At 40.2% G+C, this 14,768-nt stretch overlaps 2 protein-coding genes across 4 annotated transcripts in view; one reads left to right on the top strand and one right to left on the bottom strand.

Annotated features, from left to right (window-relative positions):
* RSPH14 (radial spoke head 14 homolog) overlaps nt 1–14,768 on the bottom strand; it is a 79,125-nt gene that overhangs the window by 37,816 nt on the left and 26,541 nt on the right. The window lies entirely within an intron of this gene.
* The window catches only part of GNAZ (G protein subunit alpha z), a 52,637-nt gene that overhangs the window by 18,723 nt on the left and 19,146 nt on the right, over nt 1–14,768 (top strand). For both annotated transcript variants that reach the window (XM_017814091.1, XM_017814092.1), the window contains one exon: nt 1,673–2,940. In XM_017814091.1, the coding sequence (XP_017669580.1) occupies nt 2,218–2,940 (723 nt within the window). In that variant the 5' untranslated portion in view covers nt 1,673–2,217. The remainder of the gene's footprint in view (nt 1–1,672; nt 2,941–14,768) is intronic.

The raw sequence follows: 14,768 nt of genomic DNA, 5'->3' as shown, positions 1-14,768 counted from the left end.
AGACTATCTTGTAGAATTTTAGAGCAGGTGATAGCAGTACATGGTGCATTTGAGGCAAGGGATTTATGTGTATTTAAGATACTCAAAATGCTTCATTTGTTCCTATAGTGTGGTCCATACAGGCAAAGACCACAGATTAGCACTTCAAACTGTCATGTAGAGGTGACTCCACGTGCTGACTGGATAACTAGAACAACTCCGAGTAAGATTGTCATAGTTAATTAGACAGTTAGGTACATGAGGTTGCAAACAGTTGTAGTTTAATTTCTTCTCTCACAAAAGCAAGGGGTTCAACATCTGGCTTGGATCATTCTGTCCTTCTCCTACTAGTGTGGAATACGTATTTTACTGCATTGTCACATCTACCTCAAAATACCGAGAAGTTCAAGCAGGAAAAACTTCTAAAGGCTTTCAGGGCAACTTTGAAAATGGCATTTGAGAGACTTAGGCTTATTAAAATGTAGGAATTTTATTTCTTTAGTTGACTCTGAAACTTGTCTTAAGCCAACCTCTGAGAGTGTCTCAATGTATTTTAGTTTGTAAAAATACTCCCTGGAGACCCTCTGGACACAAAAAACCAGAGAGCAAGAGAGGTGCCAAAGTGGGCAGGGCCCGCAGTCAGTGAGGAAGGAGTGACATCTGCAACTCTGCTGCCCACTGTGCTCAGAGCTTGGGGGGAGCAGCAAGTCCTTCCTAGAAAAGAAGCAGATTATCCCCAATCAGTTATTTATTATGTGTTTTCCCTCTGTGAGAAGTAACTGCTTCCTGCTGTTGCCTTCTGCAGAGTTCCAACTAGCAGGCTTAACCCCTAATTTGGGAAGGAATAATTGCTCTAACAGTCACTGAAAAGCTTGTCAGCCTTGCCTGGGATGGAGTTTCCTGTGCTTTTGTATGAAAAATTCACCTTGTAGTCACTGTTCACTTTTCCTGTATCTCAGAATTTCCTGTGTTGAAAATGGAAGAGAGGAGGCTTAATAACACTTGGCTTGGCTATGGAAAGGAGCTTCCAAAGTTTATTGTAGTAGAGGATCTCTTTATTGATGAAGCAGGATGCAGGTAGTGTGTTTAAGTGTGCTCTCCAAGGGGGAAAAAAGATCTGTTACTGTATTCTGCAAAGATCAGTAACTCTTCCTTTTACAAAATCATGAAGCAAAGTTAATCAGCTTGCTTTGCTTCCTAATTTGGTTATTTAAATGTTCAGTGCAAATAAAGAAGATGAAAGAAAACTCAGGAGGACATCTGTCCAGTACAAGATATTGATATAAATAGAGAGACTGTGAAAAGTAGTTGTGAATCTGTTTTGTTTTCTACTTCAGAAAAACCAGTTGGAACAGGACTGTGCAGGAAAAGCACTGCCATAAGCTCTTGCTGAGGGAGAAATTGGGGCACAGCTCAGCACTGTTTGTTTTCATGTAGGTTTAGATAATAAAACACAGAAGGCTGAAAGGGAGATTTGGTTTACTATTGTTCAGAAACCACATTTCTTAGGTCTGCAAGCCTCAGCTGGCCCTGTGTTTTTACTATAATTTTAGATATTTGCTTTTCCTTACATATTTTTCCACCTGTTTGACATAATGACAGGTTTAGAAGTATAGAGAAGGAGAAAGTGAGTGGCTTGCTGCAAGGACTGGAGTCTCTCGTTTCATTCATTTCTTTTCTCATTGTTTGGCAGGTGGAAAGCACGGATTTACAGAGCTGAAGAAGTGGGGAAAGAGAAACAAAACAAGTACAGGACCAGTGAAAAGAGCTTCAGCTTTGTCTCACAGCATCACCACAGCAACCAGAGAATACGATCAGAGGACAAGGGCTAGAGCAGAGAAGGTGACAGTGTGGCTCCCTACCTTCAGGCAGAAGGCAGCCAAATAATTATGCAGAACAGAAAGGGGTATTTGATGGTTCTGGACAAACTGTGGCAGAGGGAAGAGCCCCGTCATTAACAGGAATGTGCCCCAGTTTATGCACTGGCAAGGGGAGTGCCATGAGATCTACTGAAGAGACTATTTCTGTGGTTGCATATCTCCATGTGTTTGCCCCCCTGCTGGCCCTGAATTAGGTGGCTGGAGGCACCGTGGACCAACAGGTTCTGGGAAGTGACCTTTTCTCCTGTTCACGGTGTACCTGGCACGAGAACTGAAAGACACTGCAGGTCTTTGTTCAGAGAGGCAAAGAGAGTGAGCCAATCTCCAGCCCTTCCCTTCCATACCTGCCTGCTGTACCATGGGATGTCGGCAAAGCTCTGAGGAGAAAGAGGCAGCGCGGCGGTCCCGGAGGATCGACCGCCACCTGCGCTCTGAAAGCCAGCGACAGCGAAGGGAGATTAAACTCCTCCTCCTGGGTACCAGCAATTCTGGGAAGAGCACGATCGTAAAGCAGATGAAAATCATTCACAGTGGCGGCTTTAACTTGGAGGCCTGTAAGGAATACAAACCTCTGATTATCTACAACGCCATTGACTCCCTCACACGGATCATCCGGGCTCTGGCCACCCTTAAGATAGAATTCCACAATCCCGACAGAGCCTATGACGCCGTGCAGCTCTTTGCCCTGACGGGCCCGGCTGAGAGCAAGGGGGAGATCACCCCGGAGCTGCTGGGGGTGATGAAGCGGCTGTGGGCAGACCCCGGCGTGCAGGAGTGTTTCTGCCGCTCCAACGAGTACCACCTGGAGGACAACGCCGCCTACTACCTGAACGACCTGGAGCGCATCGCGGCGCTGGACTACATCCCCACCGTGGAAGACATTCTGAGGTCTCGGGACATGACCACGGGGATTGTAGAAAATAAGTTCACCTTCAAAGAGCTGACTTTCAAAATGGTGGATGTGGGTGGACAGAGATCCGAGCGCAAAAAATGGATCCACTGTTTCGAGGGGGTTACAGCAATAATTTTCTGTGTGGAGCTGAGTGGGTATGACTTGAAGCTGTATGAAGATAACCAAACAGTAAGTGAACCTTCTGCTCCTTGTTTCCTTGCCTTCTCTTCCTTTCCCCCTCACCAGCATTTGGCCTTTTTTCTCCCCCTCCCTACCCTCCTAAGGCAATAATCTCTGAGTTCCCAGCCCTTTATTTCCTTCCCCTCACCCTCAATCTTTAAGAAAAAGCCAAAAGCTATGATTCCTTTATTTGGATAGTTTTCTCCACTGGACAGAAGGAGTTATTGAATGTTACTGTTGGGAAATGGAGGTGCCTTTTAGCTAAATGTTTACCTGATTTAGTGTTCCTTCAAACACCACTTAAAAGGTAGGCAGCAGCGACACCCTGGTCTACAGGGATGGTTCATTTGGACACCATGTTTGTGGGTCCTGGGAAATTTTGGAGCTCAAATAGTAGAAAGTAAGATTTTTTCCCTCCTTTTTTCCTAGATTTTCAATCAGAATTTGAGATTAAATTAATTTTAAAAAGTAATAAAATTTGGGTTTGAATTAGAATGAAACTGTTATCAAGTTAAAATTTAAAATGGTCTTTGATTGGTTTTGGTTATATGGCAAATTTGCCCTGTCCAAAGAACAGCTGTTCCTGTTTAATACCCTTTACTGCTGTTCCCCTCTGATTTTCACAGCAGGCAAGTACAGTAACTATGGCTCACATATAAATGCTTCTGCATATGCAAATGTGTGTTTGCTATCACTTTGAGGTTGCCTGAGTTAAACTTCATAGGGTTTCACTTGATCTTATTTTTTTTGACAGCCTTGTAAAATGTGCTGTTTAAGAGAAGCCATGGTGTGTGTATTTATGTTTGAAAACAGCTGCCTTTCAGGAAGAATTAAAATCTATGCTGTAAAATTGGGAAGTTAACCTTAAAATGATGCTACTTCTCTTGTAGTCCTTTACACACCTTCAGCTGTAAACATGTAGAAAACTTGTCCACCAATATCAGCTCCTGGAGTATTCCAGAACTCCAGAGTCCTTGTTTTTTCACAGCAGGTGTGTTGTGTAAGTGGTGTTGAGGAGGAACATTTATATTTTATTTCTAATGGGATCTCAGTAAGATTACAGAAGGGGACCTTTCAGCCAGGTCTGGTGATCTGGTTTGGGCAGTCCTCTTTGGAAGAGGGTTACTAATCAGCCTTAACTGTTGTTCTTGAACCAACCTAAGCCTGATAACACTTTTCAGAAATACTTGAATTTTACTGTAAATTAAATATGCATTATGAGTACTAAATCTTTTACAAAGATTTTTCTTATTAGAAAGGAGCTAAGTGATGAGTTCAAGAAGCAGTAATAGAAGGTCATGAGAAATATCAGGCCAGGGAAGTTTATTTTAAGAAAAAAAATTGTTACCTAATTTTAGTAGCTTTGAGTTTGCTTAGATCTTTCTTTTGTACCTCCCTCATTGTCTCCATGTGGCCATTCTGTGAGTATGGAATTCTTTCTTAGATGATTTTTGCAAAGATATTTCCAATAGTCCTTGTTGGCAGTGTTTGAATTGGCCCTTTTTTGTTGGTATAGCTTATCACATATATAATATTTCCCTGTTCTTATGTTCTGGTGTGATTTTACAGCTTATAAACTGCATTTCCATTTTCTTCTCTGTGCTATTCTGGTGAACCATTCCACTGTCCTACACGTGGACTTGCACTTCATTATCTGGAGATTCTTGTCTTGACATTAGTGCCTTCTATTGTAACAGATTTGCAGATCTAATTTTTGTTTAGTAACCTCCTCTTGACATGAGAGAAGCATTGCCCCTAATTCTTTCTCTTCATTTAGAGATATACTAGGAAAAGGATGTCTTTTTTATATCTAGACCCTGACTAAGAGTTAGTTGGTTTCTTGCAATTCTGTACACTTTTTCTGCCTTGCTCTTCAGATTTAAAAATTGAAAAGAACTAGGTCAAAGGGAAGAAAATCAATATACTTTGAAAAATCCTTATGGATGCAGCTCCATACAGGACCAACATTGGTACCTACATTGGTACATCACCAGAACTGCAACACTGAGACTGCCACTCCTGAGGAAAGCCCTACAAATGATAGTGTTGCAGAGTCTAAAATGCTTCCTGGTGTAGTATCTATGGTGAAGAGAACTGTTAAATAAAAACTAGTCCACTGCCAAACATAACTTACTGCTTGAGAGAGCGTGTAAAAATCTGGCTGGTTTCTAAACTGTGAAAGCTGAGAAATGATCTGTAGGAATGCAATCCCCTCAGTGATCCTGCTGACAGAAGTGGGTAAATGCTATGCACGAGCTCTGCCTGTACTGAAGATGCATTAAAATAATGATTGACAAATATGGTAAAAAATGAGGGGAAGGCTCAGTTGTGCACATGGTGGTTCTGACTGTGGCTGACTCAGGAGGTCTGCTCAGGGTGACATCGCTGTGGTGACACTGATGTGCATAAGGGAGAACGAAAATAATGCCCTAACTATCAGTTGCCTGGACAACTTTTCCTTTGAGTGTAATTTTAAGTGACAAGTTAAACTTTATAGTCCTGAAAACAAATGACAAAAGGGGAAGGCAGAATTTTTCTGGGGCTTTTGTCTTTCTCCTGCTACGCTTTATTCTGGTAAACACCCCTTGCAGGCCCAAAATCACCTGAACTGGCAGTTTGTAGACCTGGACAAACCAGTATTTTGCCTCGTCTGTTTAACATGTGATATTTAGCTGCTTACTAAAGAGTAAGATAGTGAAAACTGTAATTCTTTTTTTTTTTTCCTCCACCTTGTGAGCTTTCTTCTGTCACTCTGTCACAAAATTTTTCCTGCTTATTTAGGGTTATCTGCAAATGTGGTCTGGGTCTGGTTTCATTTCCACAGTGTCTTTGGAGGTTTTTTCCTACACAGCATAATAAATACAGCTGGATCTTTCCATGCACCATACCTGGGTAGCATGACTCAGCTGGGTAACAGCTGCTGCTTCTGCTTTTGACACAGTGGCAAAATTGGTTTGCAAAGTACCTTTGGAATGCTGTTGATTTATTGCAAGATTATTATTCCTGACCAGCACTCTGAGGAGGTTGCCTTCAGTTTTTATATCCCCATGCTGATTTCTTCTCTGTTCTATCAAATAAATTAGTTTTCATGGTCCTTAGCAGCTGATTGACCCATTCTGTCTTTTATTAGATATTAAGATGTCATTTCTGGCCTTTCATAATGTCAGATCATCAAGTGATCTTTTTTTTTTTTGCCTTCTTACATGTTGCATCCTGCACTTAGGAGGAGTGACCCATTAATATCTAAGTGTCTCATCCTTATTTAAATTTCTTCTGAAATTAATGTGTGCTAGAGAATGTTAAATAATCCGTGTTCTCTAATCTTAGTGCTCCTGCCTCTCACCCTGAGAAGGATCCTTGCAGTTTGTTTGCAGCCTCCCCACCTGCCCTGTGCACTCAGTTTTGTGGGTCAGGCCTGCTTTGCCTTCTTATGGATGGCTTTCAATTTTCTTCTACAGTCCACAGCTGGAACAGGGTTTGAGACTATTAGAAACACTCTTCAAAGATGCAATAATAAAGTAAATAATGAAATGAGTTTCACATGAATGTGTGCTTGAGAATTCATGAGGTCAGGAGTTGCAACAGATCCACATTGTGCAGGAGATACCAAGTAAAGGTTGTAAAGGTCTAAAAATTATACTAGTTTATAATTTGATAAATATGGATGTTAAAGGAAAGCTACTTGCAGGTAATGAATAATTTTTATTCTCTTTCTTACAGCCATTGAAAATGAATGGAAAATTGACATTTTAGGCTTTTTGAGGCCTTTTTTTAGATTTTTTTAGTACAGCATCTTGTTAAAAAGGAGGTGCAGATGAAAAAAGGCAATGCAGCAACAAACAGTTCAACCTGCAGTTGGCCTCGTGCAACTCTGATTGCTGGGGTCATAAAGGAACCTCCCAATTATCCAGTAATAACTGGGAAGCCTTCTGATGTGCTAACTGTATGCATTTTGAACAGAAATCCTGTTTCTCACAGGAAATTTTTTATCAAGTAAACAACATTGTTAACATTTTTTTTCTTCTTTTTCTTTTTTTCCCCCGAAGCCAAATACTTAAGGAGCTTATTTACCATTCCTGATACTTCAGCTTTTTGAGTAATACAGTGTATTAAACCTCCTTTCTGGCAGGCAGCTCTTTTCCTGCAGCACTAAGAACAGTGAGGACAGAGGGGAAGTTGTGCTTCGTGTGTCCAGATCCTTTTTAGCACCTGTGATTAGCAGTGGTAGAAACCATGCCAGCAAAGGTCTTTCTGACAAAATAAGTCTCCTGGGAATCTGAGAAAAAGATTGACCTAAACTGTTCAGGTGCTCTCAGTTTCCTATGAAGCTTTTCCATTTCCAGATTTTTCATAGTGAGGTTTGTGTGGGAGCAGAGCCTGCATGACTTCAGCATTCATGTTGTAATCTTTCAGCACTGCAAATGGAATTCTAACCTTGCCTTTTTTTTCACTTAAGAAAGCAATAGATACATAGTCCCTTATCAAAGTTTGCCTTGATACAGTGTTATATCACAATTTCAGCCTGAAGCCTTGTATCCAGGCATGCATCTTCTAAAATATGGAACCAGCAGTAAAATAACAAATATACATAACACAAAATGATCAATCAACTCCCAATCTGCAGTTTTTTTCCCTAGTCTTTCAAGTCTGAAGACTTATTTTTGGTCGCATTGTTCACTCTAATTGTGCACTTCTTACATGGAGATCCTCACATAGAACACGTGGGAAAGCAATTTTCCATATTTTGGACTTATTACCATACCCTGAACTTTATATTCCATGTAACTTCAGACACTAACAGTAACTTTATATGCAAATAATTCTGGCTGTATTTTACTAAATTATTTCCTCCAATTAAAAAAAAAGTCACAAATATGATAACGTGTCACACTATGGAATATAAAAAATAGACTCATCTAATGTCATTGCATGATTGGATGAAGATGCCAGGATCAGGCTGTAAAAGCCTGTAAAGTGTGCTGTGAGGCTTATTTCTGTAATGTCAATAGACTATTTCCTAAGACAAAGGGGGATTGAAACCTAAAGATAAATAAGTGTTTTTGTAGAGCAGTGGGCTTAATTAAAAGAGATTGATGGGAAGAAATTCAGGGAGACAACAACATGAAGACTTTTACTTGTTTTGGAAAAAATGGCATGAAAGTAATACTGTATTCCTGCAAGGGACCTACTGGGTGGTGTTTGTCTGCTTTGGTATCCAGTGCTGGTTGTCAGACTTGTCTGAATTAGGTGACTAAACTTCCCAGTGTATTTTGGTAACCAGGGAATGGCTTAAGTCCCCCTGTGACAAATGCCTGGAGGATGATGTAACTCTCTGGCTCTGGTCTCTGTGAGTGGCTGTATTCACAATTCCCAGTCGAGGTGAGGTGTCACTGCCTCGACTGAGGTGGGTTGTGTTTAGAAACCTTGAGCCCCCCCAGTGGGTAGAGAAGTGTTGATATCATCTCTCATGTGAGTAGTCTGTTGTCTACTTAAAAATCACAGTGAATAGGAATATGTCAATACAAAAAAAAAAAAAAAAGAAAAAGAAAATTCCACCCTGGTCTGGAAAAACAGCCACTTTGGGCTATTTTTGGAACTGTGTAAGCTGTAACAACTCTCTGCGGTACACCAGCCCTGGAGAGAGTAGTGGAGTCCAATTAGCTTTAAAAACAAGCAGAAATGCTGGAACAAAGGAGGATCCTTGCTGTTTAAACAGCTTCAGAGGAGTTTTGGTGGTGGTGGATTTTTCAGAACTTTCTTCCATTATTACAAGTCCATATTTTAGATAAACATAATCCTCTATAATTTTTTTTACCCCTAGTAATACAACTGGAATTTGACAGACACCTGAGCTTTCTGTATTGTATTGTTGGGTTGGCAATCCAAAACCCTTTCATGACATTAGAACATTTCATCAGTATGTGTTCCCAGTATATCCTTTTTGGTGTGTCCAGAATCCTCCCTGACTCAGAAGACAACTGGCTTTGTTTGATAATCTAGAAAACATAACTAATGGAAATGTATTCACTTGTCTTATTGCTAATGTGTGAATTTAAAAGGCTCTCTGGTTGAGAAGAGCAGACACCTGAAATAGCTCTTCTACCAGTGATGCAGGTGCTGCATCCTGAAATGGAGGCTGAAGAGAATTTTTCTGGTCACTGTTACTTGGTGGGGTTGTTACCTCACTGCTCAGAGAGCAAGAAAACAAAAGGCTGAGCTGAAATTTTACTCCTGAAATGCCACAGCACTTGTTCTTGCTGGCCAGTGACCAAGACTCTCCTATAACATTCACTCACTAAAACTATCTAGTTTAAACATTGGGAAGAGAAGAACTCATAGAACATTTGAGAAGCTTTAGCAAAGAAAATTGTGTGGCATGAAACAAGAAAACTGGAAGTGATCTTAAATACCAAAAGCCCTATGTGGTTTGACAGGATTAGTAACAAAGACAAACCAAAACAGTCAAATGCTACAGCTAGCAAAGTCCTGTATGAAATCTGAAAACCCTAAGTACCTGTTTTTGAAAAGCTTTGCAAGGTGAACAGCAAATACTTAATTGTATTGAAGGTATTACTGTTAACTTGCAATTTTGTTTAAAACAGTTTTCAAGAGTATCTTTGGTTGTTAGTCTAATGCACAGGTCACAGAACTGGAGAGCCTGGTGACCTAGGATAGAATATGCAGACTCATGAAGAAATACACTCCAGGAACAGATAAGGGTCTTAGGAAGGCAAGTCATGCCTTGGAAAGTTGATAACTTGTGTCTGTTGGTTGTTGGTTTGGTGTTTTGTTGTTGTTTTTTGGTTTTTTTAAGGAATGAGGGAGTATGCAGGGAGACGAATCCAGAAACTGAAAACATTTTGACACTTTGGAAAAACTTCTTCTGAGAGCAGTTGGGCTGCTGTGGCTTCCTCCTACCACAGCTGGGAAGGAAGGCTTGTCCTGAGCAAACAGCTGATTAAAGGTGGCAGGAGGAGGATCTGATGGACAATTCCTTCAGTGTAAGGAGATAGCAGGATGAGCAGTAGCTGGTCAGAAACTTAAACTGTTTAGAATATTTCTAAATGATATTAAAAAATTGCTGTTCAGTCTGACCTACTACTGATATTTTCAGGAGTATTTTTACTGATATTTAATTTTCTGTACTCTGCTTTAACAGGGAACTTCCCTTTTTCTTCATGCTGAAAGACTAAATCCTTGGATAAGCTTATCCTATATATCACTATTGTCTTTGGAGCTAGTCTTGGACAATGCAAGGCACAGATGTTAAACAGGTCCTATACACTTGCAGAGATGTAGTAATTTGCATTTGTTGCTGTGGTTTTGCTGCTTTCAGCCTTTTTTTTTTTTTTTTTATTGTGTGCTGCCAAGACTGAATACGTAACCCTACATTTTGGAAAGATTTTTGAGTATCAAAATGCATTTTTTTAAAGCTATTAATACGCTCAGTTAAACTTTTAACTTGTCAACCAATGACAGTGTCCCCTGATTATACTTCAAAATTAGCAGACAATGAATAACTCCTCTACTCCAATTAATTCAGTTCTCTAACTCCTGTCACTTATTTTTTAGATATTTGAGCTTGATACCATCCTTTCTTTCCATTATTGAACTGATTGAAACAACTTGCTTTCAACACACAGTCCACACATTCTCTGTGTACTTTTTCTCATTATTTACTGATTTGGTCATATCTTACTTTACAAATAGGAACCAACCCCAAACTAGTTATCATCAGTAGAGATAAATTATTGAGAATAGTTTAACAGAGTTTTGCACAAAATCAGAAGTAAGAATCCTTCAGTGCATTGGTTACAAGGAGAAAGCTTGTGACTAAATTGCTTTCCTAGAGTATCCTGATGGGATGTCACACATGTGTTACACTTCCCTCAGGAAAGCCTGGCCCCTCCAGTTTAACCACCTTGTGCTGTTTCCCTGGAAACACGGCGTGATGGGGGGTCAGAGCAGTGGACAATGAGCTTCAGCCGTGTCCTGCCAAACTCCAGTGCTTCCAGCACCCTGAGCTTTCTCTCTGCAACTCTGACATAGCAATGAGAGTTTATTTCCAGTAATGTTTGCCCAAATCAGCTGGAATTCCACTGCTGTAAGTGTTTATGCAGCAGTGTCCTGGTAATGCTGACTAGGATTGGACTTGTCAGAGTACACCAGTTTTTAGAAGGCCTCTTAGTAGTAGGTGTATTCTAATAGCATGGATTCTCCTGGCACGGATACAGAGGGGATGGTTGTAAGAGCAGCCTGCATAGTGCCTTTGCTGTTCTTCAGAAATGAAAGCAGTAATTAGAAATAAATAAATAAATAACCTCCCAACAACCCACACATGGAGAAAGGAAAGCCATCCAATTGAATCGGAAATGTGAGAGGTTAATAAAGGAGGTTAAAGATATGTTAAAAAAACCGAAATGAAAGGTTGACAAGACTAACTGCATTGTGGCTGTGCCTGAGATGTCCTGGGGGCAGTGTTCTGCAGAGCATCTGGCTGTCACTGCCATCCAGAAATCCAGACTGAGACTTAGAGCATTTAAAAAGGTTTCAAAAGGTTAATTAGTTTTGTAGAGCTAAAAAGATTGTGCAGTACCTGCTTAGTGTATAAATACCCGAAGGAGCAAAAAATGCTCAATAGTTAAAGAAATACATAATCTAATGGAGAAAGGCAAAATAAGAACAAATGGCCAGAAGTGAGGTAAGATAAATACCAACTCAAAATAGCACTTCTTTAATTTTAGATTTTTTTAGGAAGGAGGCTGAACCAGTTGGACCAGCTTTTCTGGAAGCTGAGGTTTACTCAGCTAGCCATGTCAGCCCCAAATGACCAGGCTTAGGATAGGGAAAACCCAATAGATGGAAATGACCATAGTTGTCATAAATAGAAATTAAACCAAAAGATGCAATGTTTGTGATACACTCAATTTAATAATTATTTATATAGAGATATGTCCAAATTATAACTGTGTTATTTTATAAATTAAATAACACAGTCCTGCTAAATCCTTCCATTTTAAGATCTCCCTTCTTGATAAAGTGATTCTGCATGTGTTTTCTCATTTTCTTTGAAGCACTGTAGAATATGGAAAGCAGAGTTATCTGCATTTGGTGAAATGCGTGTATTGTGTATTAAATTATATAAGCCTGCTGAGATTATCTGTAAGCTCACTCTTTAGGAAAAACCAGATGTCTTATTCTCTCTATTCTGCTGGTTCAACTCTTCAGGCAACTCCTGCTACCTCTGCTGCCTCTGCTTCATCACTCGTGCCAGCCCCACTGCTCTTTGGGCCCTTTGCTGAACAGATATAACTCACAAACCTGTCAGAAAATTATCCAGTATGGTTGACTTTCTGCTGGAATCCAGCGAGTTCCAGATCTGTGGAAGGCAACCAGTAGGATCCAGTAGCAGAGGAAAATAAAAAGGTAGATGAGTCAGACTTCATTTTAATATATCAACTGCTAGAGCAGCTGAAGTCATCCTATATAACTAAACCTTACTGTAGCATTTGTTGTCTGTGCATTTGGGAAAGAAAAGTAGGAAAGTTGCCCTGTTGTAGTTGCAGGTTAAGACATCACCTCCATACCTGCATTTGACTGAATGCTCAATTTCATGAGCTACTCAGGGTATTATTCCCAGAGGGTAAATCCTAATGTTACCCACTGCTTTTTACTGTCTCCTGTAAAAGCCAGAGCATAGGATAATAAAATATGAATAATTTCCTCTCTAAATGCAATCACTTCACATACTGGAGTAATAGGGGCTTGGGGCCAGAAATGAGAGTGTCAGCCCATTTCTGCTGTATTATAGGATGAAGCAGACTGGGGATACGTGGTTGGATGCACAGAATGCCAGGGAAAGTGTTCATGAGTAAGAATGAGAGGGAAGGCCAGCTAGGTGGATATCATGGTGGGAGTCTGTTGTAGGCCAACCAGGATAAAGAGGGAGGTGAAATATTCTACCAGCACCAGGGAGAAGTCTCACAATTACTAGTCCTTCAACTCGCCAGATGTCTGCTGGAAATACAACACAGTGGAGGAGGAACAGTCTGGGAAGTTCCTGGAGAGTGTGGAATATCTGGTGAAGGAGCCAAGTAGGGGAGGCACTGTGCTGAACCTGTGAACAGGTTTGTGAACAGAAAAGGACTGGTGGGTGTTGTGGTGGTTGGAGGCTGCACGGCAATCACAAGATAATGGAGTTTTCAGTTCTCCAGGAGGAGGGAGGGAGGTCAGCAGAACTGACTCCTTGGACTTCTCCTGTTCAGGAACCTGGTTGACAGAGTCCCTTGAGAGTCAGTCGTGAAGGGCAAAGGAGTCCAGAAAGGCTGGGCATTCTTCAAGAAGGAAATTTTAAAGGCACAGGAGCAGGATATCCCCATGTGCCAAAAGATGACAGGGGGGAAGAAGACCTGCCTGGCAAAACTGTCTGGTTGTGGCTTGGATGGGTGTACTGGTTTAATAAACGATCCTGCAAAATATATAAAATGAATGATAAAAATCATGATATTTATATCATCGTATATGATGATATAGTTGAATAGCTGAATAGTTGAAATCTTTGGTATACTAGAGAAGTACTAGGAAATTGTACAGAATTCCAGCAGATTGTATTGTAGATGCTGATTCTATTTTATTGAAAATATTTTTCAAGTAATGAAAGTGAATGAAAATATTATTACCACTGATTTTAATATGAGCAAAACCAGGCTCCAAATTTTAATTCTTTGTACTTTGCTTTCCTGATTAATACTTCTGTATTTCTGTGCTCTTTGCATTCACTATTCGCTGTGAGGAAATTGCTTATTTTTATTAGTATGAATTTTCTTTATTAATACTGCACATTCTCAATTGTTTCCTTCATTGGTAAATAGATCCTGGATGATATCTTGCTTTCTGATTCATAAAGCTGACTTTCCTCTTTAGGGATCAGTTTTATATGCATTTTCTTGTGTTACTCAGTGTATAGGCACAGCAGAGGAGGGTGCAGGCTTGTAGGACAGAGCTTTAAGCTGGAGCAGAGTGTGAGATAAATCGAAGGAAAATTTGGACTGTCACGTAATTCCACAGGAAACACTGGAGCCATCAGCTGTAAACACATTTACAAAGAGAACAGATAACCCAAATGCAAGATTGCTCCACTTTGAAAGCAGAGAAAACAGCTTCACAGAAAGGTACGTTGAAACAAGGCTGTCAATTCACAGCCTCCCGAGGCATCACTGATGTGCAGTCTTTACTGTCGGTGATCTAAATATGATTTCCTCAGTCCCCTCTTTTCCACTTCCAATATTCTTCTCAATTTCTTTTCCACTGAACATTTTCATTACAGATTACAGCTTGCTGTCTTTATGAACAGCTTTCTCGTATGCAGAAAACTCCTACAACCACAAATATCTTCTAAAACATCATCTTCTAATAAGGCAGGCCTGGCATGAACCACTTCATTTTCTACTGAAAGAATATTGGGGGGTTGGTTGTTATTCCATTGTATGCATACTTAAATGTGGAAAAAAAAGAAAAAAGACACAAACCCCTGAAAAAGTTCAATTTTTAAATCAAACTGGAATTTCAAAGTATTTGGCCAATTTCAGTTTTCCTCTATTTTATGCTGTTTATTGGATGACAGACACTAATCCACAGTAACTGAACTCCATCAAAATGATTTAATTGCACTTAAAAAAGCCTTAGCCTGTGAGGAAATGCAGACCAGGCCTGACACAGGACATCAGTTGCTTGTTCACTGATGAAGTGAAATGGGCTGATGCCTTCAGTGAGAATGGTGTGAATTCAATCTCTTCTGATGCCCATCTATTCATAACAAACAACATAAAATAATGTTA

Source organism: Lepidothrix coronata, unplaced genomic scaffold (genome assembly GCF_001604755.1).
Source record: "Lepidothrix coronata isolate B3197 unplaced genomic scaffold, Lepidothrix_coronata-1.0 Scaffold44, whole genome shotgun sequence".
In the NCBI taxonomy this organism is placed as follows: domain Eukaryota; kingdom Metazoa; phylum Chordata; class Aves; order Passeriformes; family Pipridae; genus Lepidothrix; species Lepidothrix coronata.
The sequence above is the reverse complement of the archived record's forward strand: the minus strand, read 5'-3'. Positions and strand labels throughout refer to the sequence as shown.